The sequence below is a fragment of the Anguilla rostrata genome, chromosome 9, assembly GCF_018555375.3.
Source record: "Anguilla rostrata isolate EN2019 chromosome 9, ASM1855537v3, whole genome shotgun sequence".
Classification (NCBI taxonomy): domain Eukaryota; kingdom Metazoa; phylum Chordata; class Actinopteri; order Anguilliformes; family Anguillidae; genus Anguilla; species Anguilla rostrata.
The window spans coordinates 598,351-608,252 of NC_057941.1; the positions used below are offsets into that span (position 1 = coordinate 598,351).

Here is a 9,902-nt window from a genome sequence, read left to right on the forward strand (position 1 = left end):
AAAGACCAAACTTCCTGTAAGATCTAGAGACGTCAGGGTTTTTGACCAAATGCACAATGTCGCAACACTAGAAAACCCACAAAGTGCCAAATGTATGTGTGCGTGCTCATTTAAACAGAAAACACTGTTCCTAGGCAACAGCACCCCCCACCCCCATCTGCAATAATGTGTGGTTATTCACAGTAAACTTCTAGACAAAAAATCAAAGAGCCACGAGTAGATAAAAAATCCTTTGTTGGCATATTAATTTTCATGATTACACTTCTGCCCACTGAAGACTCACCCGACTTTACTGCCACTTATTTACAATACAAAAATAAGACCCTCCGCCATCAGCATGTCTGCACACGCAATAGTAGGGTGCCCCCCCCCCCCAAAAAAAATTACAGACTTAAGCAAGGGGTGAGAAGTTTTAAAAGATCAAAACAAGTTAAAAAAAAAAAAAAAAAAAAGGGATGTTGAACAGTCTGCGTCGGCCATGACCACTGAGAAGTGCCCCCCCCCCCCGAGAGAACCGAAACAAACGCAGCTCTGAAGAGAAGAGCGGGGGGGGTGGGGGGGGACTCCTCCGGGCCGACGTCTGTACAGATGTGCGCTGCGACGCGCTCACGCTCTCCTCATGGAGGCTAACAGTCCAGAGCGTTCTGCTACGCCGCGTCACCACAGTCAGTCACACGACCTCACTCGCTCTCCGCCTCCTTCTGCTTCTTTTTCTTCTTCTTCTTCTTGACGCTCTCCCCGGCCTGCACACCGGAAAGTACCACATTAAGAAAGGCCAGATCTAAGCCCGTGACCGACTGCACGCGTGCGGGACGCGGGTGTCGGGGACTCCAGGAGCCAATGCAGGACGAGCCCACGCTGGACTGAGCTGCAGCCCCCTGTGATGTAGCAGACTGACTCCCTCTAACGCCACTCACGCAGGCAGGAGAGGGATAACCGTCTGCGGCAACACGTCATATCCATAACCACCCACCCCACACCTCATCCATAACCACCCACCCCACACCTCATATCCATAACCAACCACCCATCACATCCATAACCACCCACCCCACACCTCATATCCATAACCACCCAAACCCCCCACCACCATCATATCCATAACCAACCACACACAACTCATATCCATAACCACCAACCCCACCAGCCGTCATATCCATAACCACCCACCCATCAATCCATAACCACCACCCCACACCTCATATCCATAACCACCCACCCCACACCTCATATCATAACCACCCACCCCACATATCCATAACCACCCACCCACACCTCATATCCATAGCCACCCACCCCACACCTCATATCCATAGCCACCCACCCCACACCTCATATCCATAGCCACCCACCCCACACCTCATATCCATAGCCACCCACCCCACACCTCATATCCATAACCACCCACCCCACACCTCATATCCATAACCACCCACCCCACACCTCATATCCATAACCACCCACCCCACACCTCATATCCATAACCAACCACCCCACACCTCATATCCATAAACCCCCACCCCACACCTCATATCCATAACCAACCACCCATCACATCCATATCCACCCACCCCACACCTCATATCCATAAACTCCCACCCCACACCTCATATCCATAAACTCCCACCCCACACCTCATATCCATAACCACCCACCCCAACCTCATATCCATAACCACCCACCCCACACCTCATATCCATAACCACCCACCCCACACCTCATATCCATAACCCCCACCCGACACCTCATATCCATAACCAACCACCCATCACATCCATAACCACCCACCCCACACCTCACATCCATAACCACCCACCCCACACCTCATATCCATAACCACCACCCCACACCTCATATCCATAACCCCCACCCCACACCTCATATCCATAACCACCCACCCGACACCTCATATCCATAACCACCCACCCGACACCTCATATCCATAACCAACCACCCATCACATCCATAACCACCCACCCCACATATCCATAACCAACCACCCCACACGTCATATCCATAAGCCCCCACCCACCACGTCATAAACATAACCACCCAAACCCCCCACACGTCATATTCATAACCCTAACCACCCACAAGTCATATCCATAACCCCAACTGCCCACCCAGCACGTCACATCCATAACCACCCACCCCACATATCCATAACCACACACCCCCCACACGTCATTTCCGAACCCGCCACCCAACACCTCAAGCCCCTGCCCACCTCTGTCGTGGTCTCTGCAGCTGCCTCCTCTGTTGCCTCTTCAGTTGCCTCTTCAGTTTTCAGCTTCTTCTCTTTCTTCTTTTTCTTCTTCTCCTTCTTGATCTCTCCGTCAGACTTTGGAGTGCTGGGCACCGAGGTGGCAGGTGTGGCCGCAGGTGAGCCTGCGTCACTGTCGCTGTCACTGGCCTCTCGCTTCCGCTGATAAACAAACGAGTCGGTCAGTCACTCGAGCGAGCACAGCCATTTAACACTGGACCCAGTGCCAGCACAGCCATTCAACATTGGATCCAGTGCCAACACAGCCATTTAACACTGGACCCAGTGCCAGCACAGCCATTTAACACTGGACCCAGTGCCAGCACAGCCCTTTAACACTGGACCCAGTGCCAGCACAGCCATTCAACACTGGACCCAGTGCCAGCACAGCCATTCAACACTGGACCCAGTGCCAACACAGCCATTCAACACTGGACCCAGTGCCAACACAGCCATTCAACACTGGACCCAGTGCCAACACAGCCATTCAACACTGGACCCAGTGCCAACACAGCCATTCAACACTGGACCCAGTGCCAACACAGCCATTCAACACTGGACCCAGTGCCAACACAGCCATTCAACACTGGACCCAGTGCCAACACAGCCATTCAACACTGGACCCAGTGCCAACACAGCCATTCAACACTGGACCCAGTGCACACACAGCCATTCAACACTGGACCCAGTGCACACAGCCATTCAACACTGGACCCAGTGCACACACAGCCATTCAACACTGGACCCAGTGCAAACACAGCCATTCAACACTGGACCCAGTGGAAACACTGGACAGTGAGCGTTTTGGGGCCACCCACAGGGCAGCCATTGCCATGGTTGAAATGGGCAGGTCACACCTGAGGAGCCCTTCCTGCTCACCTTGGGGGGCTGTGCAGTCTGTGGGGCGGCAGCAGCTGGCTTTGGTGTGCTGAAATAAGATTAAACTTAAAAATTAGTCTCTACTCTCTCAGAACTCAAACACAGCAAAACAAAAGTCTGCATTTCACACTTTCTTCATTCCAGAACAAGGGTGAGGAAAACTAAACCATGAAACACCACATGTTTAACACATCTGCATGTTCTCTAACCCACCACTATGGGGCAGCAGAGGCACACTGAGGGGACCGTCTTCTCCTGATACAGGCAATGTACACAAAAATCAGAAGTCCAACTTGCACTGAATGCTCTGTGAACACGTCTGAAATCTGCGAGTTGATTTTGCAGACTGACTCCCTCTAAAGTCACAGAGACAGAAAAGGGATAACTGTCTGCGGGTACAGCACTCTACCCCGCCACCTCCCCAAACCCCTGCCATCCTACCCCTGCTAGGACTCTCTCTGTCCCCAAACCCCCTCCCAGGACCCCCTCCAGACCCAAACCCCGGCCGTTCAGCGCACGCACCTGTAGTCCACATAGCCCTCCTTCCAGTCAGACGGGGTGCTGCCGTTGGGCTTCCCGTGTTTGTCCAGCAGACCCTTCTGGATCATCATCTTCTTCTGACTGGCCTGGGAGGGAAGTGCAGTATAACGGGTAAGGAGCTGGTCTGGTAACCTAAAGGTCACAGGTTCAATTCCCAGACAGGACACTGCCATTGTACCCTTGAGCAAGGTACTTAACCAGCATTGCTTCACTACATATCCAGCTGTATGAATAGACACAATGTAAATGCTACGTAAATGTTGACTAAGTCGCTCTGGATAAGAGCGTCTGCTAAATGCCTGTGATGTAAAGACTGCCTCAGCACAAAAGCTGTCAACTACGGTATACAATCTGTTCAGTTTAACAACACGTCCAATAAAACTTTACATGCAACAATAACCAGCGAGCGAGCAAAATGGCGGCTGTCTGTACCTTTGGTCCCAGCCCCCACTTGCGAGGGTAGGTGTCACGCTCCATGATGACCCTCTTGATCTTGGCCACCACGCCGTGGTCACAGGTGGAGATCACCGCCGTGGTCATCAGGGCGATGGCTGAGGGGACCAAATCTCGTCAGACACGCACGCTCTCAAGGCAGGCAAACCACGTCCAGTTAACCTACGAGGCCGCAGGGCGCTTAACTCAGTCCTGAGCAGGTGCAGGTACTCCATCCTGGGGCCGAGGGTCTGCAGGTTAACTCCAGCCCGAGGGCCGTCTGCAGGTTTACCTCCAGTCTGGGGCCGGGTCGCAGTTGCCCGGAGGCGCAGGCTGAGTTAGCCCAGCTGAGGGCGCAGGTCTGCAGGTGTCCAGGACTGGAGCTCGGCCCCATACTCTACACCTGCTCTGCACAGCCATCAGTCAGGGGTGATAGATCACTGGTCATCTTTGCACTGAGTGCTACTGCAGTCTACTTCACATCATGTGGCTGGCAGAACAGGTCTGGATCGTGGTGAGAGGCGTGCCAGCCTTACCCAGACAGATGGCCTCTCCCTTGGTGGTGATGATGACGATCTCCTGGTTCACCTCGATCCCGTCCTCGTACCTCAGGACGCCCGGCAGCATGATCTTAGCGCCGTAGCAGATGGCATTCACCTGCAGGTCAAAGCAAGAGAGTCACTCCACATCCCGAAAGCAGCGTCAACAGCACACCCCTCCAGCCATCTCTCAGACCTGAGCAGGACCTGGCGGCGCGCCTGCCCCCCCCTCCCCCCCCGACGGCCCCCCCACTGCCCCAGCCCACTCACCGCACTGTCCTTCATGACGATGCGCTTGTGGGACACCAGCAGCTTCTCCAGGGGATAGATGACCCGCCGGAGGTAGGTCTCGTCCTTGTTGTGGTCGAACTGCCACTGGGCGTCCAGCACGTCGTGCATCGTCACCATGTTGTCCTGGGACAGGAGGAGAAGGGGGGCATTAGGAGTGAATCCTGAGCAAACTGAGCTCAGGCCAGTGTGTTAAATGCAGAACTTCACAGAAACATGACGGCAAACACGCATGTAGGCAGGAGTGGGGCAAAATGGCGCAGACGACTACTTCACCAACAAACCCTGCACTCCAGCCATCTCCTGTGCCAAAGTTAAATTACCAGGACCGGGGAGAATGCCCGGAACTGAACTCAACACTTTGGACCAAATAACCAGAGCAACAGCACCACCAGGAGAGCAGCGCGGGACCCTTACCCGTTCACCCAAAACTCCGGAGCGCACCCTCCTCAGCTCCTGCATCTGCCCCCCCACGCCCAGCAGGAGCCCCAGGTGCACGCACAGCGTCCGGATGTAGGTCCCGGCCTCACAGCTCACCCAGAAAATGCCTGAGGAACAGGAGCAGAAGCCAGCCTCATTCCCGACACCAGCGCCAACAGCATCACAGCAACAGCACTCAACGTACTCAACAGATACTCATTCATGTTACGTCTGTAAATACGTTACTTACATTCTACATCTGATCCTCTTACTTTCCCTCCTATATTAACTTTTCAGTAACGCCAGCAAACTACCGGGTCTCCAATTACAGTGCTTTCCAAATTTCCCAGCGATAAGAGAAAATGAGACCAATCAGATCTCGGCTTGGCTCAGGTCAGGGTCTTCTAATCAGGCAAGGCAGACAGCACATTTGTGAGCTCTTACCCAGCATGCTCTGGGGGTGGTGCTCTGAGCTCTTACCCAGCATGCTGTGGGGGTCACTCAGCTCTTACCCAGTCTCCTCTCGGGGTCGTACTCGATGAGCTTGCTCTCGTAGATGGTGCGCACCCTCAGCTGCCTCTTCACCGCGGCGATGAGGGGGGGTCTCTGGAACAGGGCCCCCGTCAGCGTCTCCAGACCCTGGAGCCAAAGGACAGAGAGTTAGGCCGGCCTCACCACCCCCCCACCCCCACCACACATGTCTGTATGTGATCAGCAGGTTGCTCTCGTCTTGCTCTTGCAGGCCTGCTCCCACCCCCCACAGCCACCTGCACCAGTAAAACACTGAGGCAGCAGCCGGGGGGCAGGAGAAGGGGGGCTGAGGTCCAGAACAGACCACAGCGCCCCCTACAGCCTGCAGCACTCAGAGAATGGATAAACAGCTTCATCACTTCACATACTTTACACACATTCAGCTCAGGCGGCTTTTAAACTATTCCACTGCAATCCAAGCAGTTTCACAGGAGTAAAGACATCCAAGGCATGGTAAGATCTACCATAACATTATAAAAAAGCGCTAAGTACTGAGCAGGGTACAGCGTGGCACACACGTGGCACAGCTTGGCACGGCACACTTACCCTGGCTAACTGGTGCTCGTTCTCAAGCGCATTGTGCAGCCGAACAATTCCCACATACTCTTTGCCTGGAAGAGACAAGAGCAGTCAGGAGGGGCCGCGTTTACTGTGTGCAAGACTGCAGAGAGGGGGGGTCCCACACGGGGGGGGCGAGGCTTACCTGCGCTCTGCTGGGACTTGACCAGGCGGGTGGCCCGGTCCACACACACGATCAGGCAGCCCGTCACCTTGGGGTCCAGCGTGCCGCTGTGCCCCGTCTTCTCCACCCGCAGGATGCGGCGGATCCACGCCACCACCTCGTGGGAGGACGGGTTGGCCGGCTTGTCCAGGTTAATGAACCCGGACCTGCAGGGCACACATTACCAGGGGGGGGGTTAGGTACAGCATGCCTACAACACGAGGCCATCGAAATCCCCTTTGTGGTGTAGCCATCAGAAAAGGGTGATAGATAACTGGTCATCTTCGCACAAAAGTGCTCAAATTATCTCAGTTCATCATGTGGCTGTCCAGTACATATTACCAGGGCAAAGGTACGCCACATTTTAGCAGAAATGTTACCTGACATAGTCCTGGATGGTCCTCTTCAGAGGGTTTGAGCCATTCGGCAGAGGGGTGTAATGAGCTGTCCTAATGTTCAGCTTGTCAAAGTTCTGCACAGACAGAAATCAAAACGGCTCCAGTTAAGGAGGACCCTTCAGACTCGGCTCCACACGTTCCCACATGTCATGCGTTTGCACAACACAAGTCTGTGATCAGGAGTTTACACTCGTCTTTGCGATTGCTACACCCACTATCCCCGCCCTGGCCCCCGCCCCCAGCCACAGAACCCCCAGTAAAACACTGGAGGTACGCAGTGGGGGGGGCAGCCAAAACGCTCGGGCCTAGAACAGACCCGAACACTGCAGAGAGCAGGCGAGCAGCACTCAGAGAATGGATAAACACCTTCATCATTTCACACACGGCTCCCCCTAGTGGAGAGAGGATGAACAGCCGGTTAAAGAAATGTGGATTAAAAATACCTTCAGCAGCAGAGGCCACTGAGATGTGTCCAGGCTGGCAACCTTAGACTCCGGTTTGATGAGAAAATCACCCGTTTCCTGGATGTCCTGCAGTGCACAAGGAGGAAACTGCATCAACACACTCAATTCCCACAAAAGCACAACCAATCACTTCATCTGTGATCCCCCATTAGGCATCCCCACCTCAACCTCGTACCTCCATATTTATATCAATTAATACCCAGGTTTAAAAAAACATAACACCTAATGGATATATAAGCAGGTCATAATCCAATCCTTTTACTCCAGTCAAGATTGGAAAAGGCTAAAAACAGTGATCTGCCAAGTACGAAAATACAAAATGGCACAGACAGATTAAATGTCATTTAGTCGATATCTGGGTGTTAAGTTAAGGTTCCAACAGCATAAGAACAGCGCCTTACCCCCACTTCATCATCAGCCACTTTCTTTTCCTTCTTCTTCTTGTGCTTCTTCGCTGAGGCAACTAGGAAAAGAGGGGAATTGCGCGGCTAAGTCCATCAGTCATGCAGCAGCACGTGGGACTTCTGCTGCCCTGACCCACGAGCAGTACGCACAGAGGGCGGCCTAGCTCAAGTAAACCGGTCACTTGGTCTTCAAAACAAATATCCTGTTAGCCGTTAGGACAGGGCAGCCCAGCAGCACGCGGCTTGTGCCAATCCAAGTGCAACGCTGGTTTTATCATTTAACAACGAGACGTACTTACGCTATCAACTTAATGGATATTAAGTGCACGGTCTGACATCGTAAAAAGTTACTTTCAAGTGGAAGTAGATTACAAGATGTGTTGCAGTGAGCGGGTAATATTATTAGCATGGATATTCGACATCCGGTGTGTAGATAATTCACCGACAAATGCCCTTATCCCGCTACCAACAACCACGTGGCAGGTTCTGCAAGCACGTGGGGAACTGCGGCTACCGCTAGCTAGCCGATAGCTATACTGTACGCCCATTCAGTCAAGTAATATGTGCGAACAGCGTTTCGGATTTTTTCCCCCCCGATTTACTAAACTGATGTTAGTTCATATAGCAAACTTAGCCAGTCCAGCGTTATAGTTATTTGGCGCGCCACAAAGTTTCACGACCGTTGTATCGTTAATGAGTGGGTATAATTTTGGTTAAAAACAGAATAAAACAAATAAGACAACTAACAAATTAGATAATGGGTCAGGGCCCGCAAGCTCCACGACCAATACCTAAATAGAAAACAACAAATGTGTAATCTAAGAGTTAGCCCTCGCAAGCTACCTAGTTGTGATTGGCGATTTAGCTATATATGCAGACTGTTACATCAAGAAGCACTAAACCTAAACATACCCTACACGATTTAAAGAAAATGTCAGTTAGACTGCTAGACGATAGTTCACTAGGTAAATACAACGTTTGTGTCCAACTGGATTTCTTTTACCCAGTATCGTTAGCCGGGTTTTCACCCACGCTGCCATACCATTTTACCCCCGTAAAGCCAGGTACGTATATCTTGAAACCACATACATTCCTACACAATTAAATGCATGTGATTTTAGCTAGCTATTTTAGTTAACTTAAAATATACACCATTGTAGATGAGTACATTTGCATGAAATGTCTTGCTACAGAGTTAAAACGGGAAAATACACGCAGACTTACTCTCTCCGTCCGCCATCTTCACAGTGCGACTCTGGAAAGAGGAGACACGTGGGTACATCTGCGCATGCCTATTTTCAGGACATCCCGAACCAACATACCGCGAGACATCGCTATCAGAAGCGTCACAGGAATATTTACCATTTCCCTTTTCGACGAGTGGGGGTGCTATTGTCAAACTAGAGGGACTTCCTTTGGTTGGCTGTTATTCATCGTATGAAGTAGAGAACTGTATAAAAAATGTCTGTGGTTATAAACCATCGTCATTTTACGGATTGCGTCATGGATGATCAATTCAACGATAAAAAATAAGACGGTTCCCTTTTCCACCCTGATATGAACCTCAGATAGACCTTATTGAGGCTTTCAGCAGCAGAGTATATTTACGATCTAAATACTTTTAATCATTTGCGAACACTGCATATTGATTTAAAATTGGTTTGGTGGATTCAGGATGAGAACACAGTGGCAAGTCATAAAGAGTATCTTTTATTTTATTGACAAAATATAAAATACACTGGCGTATTGTTGTGATTATTATTTTATATAGCACAAGCTTCTTCCATCTTGGATTTTACCAGAAGACGTTGATCTATTTTGATAGATACCACTTAAACACAACATAGACCAAACCAATCCATTGGATAACCTGAAAATAAACCCATTACATAAATATACAGCCAACGTTCATAATATTTTAATGGGTTATGGTGGATGAACCATGCCTGAGAGCAACCTAACTGAACCCTCACAGTTAAATGACTGAGGTAACACCGGTTGCTAAGATACTAGTACAGTATTA

General features: G+C 51.1%; 1 protein-coding gene and 4 non-coding genes across 5 annotated transcripts; all 5 read right to left on the reverse strand.

Annotated features, from left to right (window-relative positions):
* Nucleotides 1-217: 217 nt before the first annotated feature.
* Nucleotides 218-9,200, reverse strand: dkc1 (dyskeratosis congenita 1, dyskerin). Its single transcript, XM_064349606.1, has 15 exons — nucleotides 9,104-9,200; nucleotides 7,877-7,938; nucleotides 7,455-7,541; nucleotides 6,994-7,085; nucleotides 6,596-6,780; nucleotides 6,439-6,503; nucleotides 5,874-6,000; nucleotides 5,359-5,489; nucleotides 4,924-5,067; nucleotides 4,651-4,771; nucleotides 4,115-4,233; nucleotides 3,665-3,768; nucleotides 3,143-3,191; nucleotides 2,228-2,425; nucleotides 218-743 (listed from the first exon to the last, which is right to left on the reverse strand). The coding sequence occupies exons 1-15, from the start codon at nucleotides 9,159-9,161 to the stop codon at nucleotides 681-683; spliced, it is 1,605 nt and encodes a 534-aa protein (XP_064205676.1). The 5' UTR covers nucleotides 9,162-9,200; the 3' UTR covers nucleotides 218-680.
* On the reverse strand, nucleotides 4,529-4,605 carry LOC135264340 (small nucleolar RNA SNORD83). Its single transcript, XR_010332662.1, has one exon. It is a non-coding gene; the product is annotated as a small nucleolar RNA SNORD83 (small nucleolar RNA).
* On the reverse strand, nucleotides 5,172-5,308 carry LOC135264352 (small nucleolar RNA SNORA36 family). The gene has a single exon (XR_010332673.1). It is a non-coding gene; the product is annotated as a small nucleolar RNA SNORA36 family (small nucleolar RNA).
* Nucleotides 6,862-6,938, reverse strand: LOC135264341 (small nucleolar RNA SNORD83). The gene has a single exon (XR_010332663.1). It is a non-coding gene; the product is annotated as a small nucleolar RNA SNORD83 (small nucleolar RNA).
* On the reverse strand, nucleotides 7,184-7,391 carry LOC135264361 (small nucleolar RNA SNORD17). Its single transcript, XR_010332681.1, has one exon. It is a non-coding gene; the product is annotated as a small nucleolar RNA SNORD17 (small nucleolar RNA).
* Nucleotides 9,201-9,902: the final 702 nt, after the last annotated feature.

Excerpts from the sequence above, each read along its gene's own strand:
- dkc1 (XM_064349606.1), bottom strand. The coding sequence starts at position 9,161 with ATGTACCCACGTGTCTCCTCTTTCCAGAGTCGCACTGTGAAGATGGCG. Across the intron at positions 5,490-5,873 it reads CGACCCCGAGAGGAGACTGG|GCATTTTCTGGGTGAGCTGT; the intron begins GTAAGAGCTGAG and ends CCTGTTCCTCAG. Across the intron at positions 744-2,227 it reads CTGCAGAGACCACGACAGAG|GCCGGGGAGAGCGTCAAGAA; the intron begins GTGGGCAGGGGC and ends TCCGGTGTGCAG.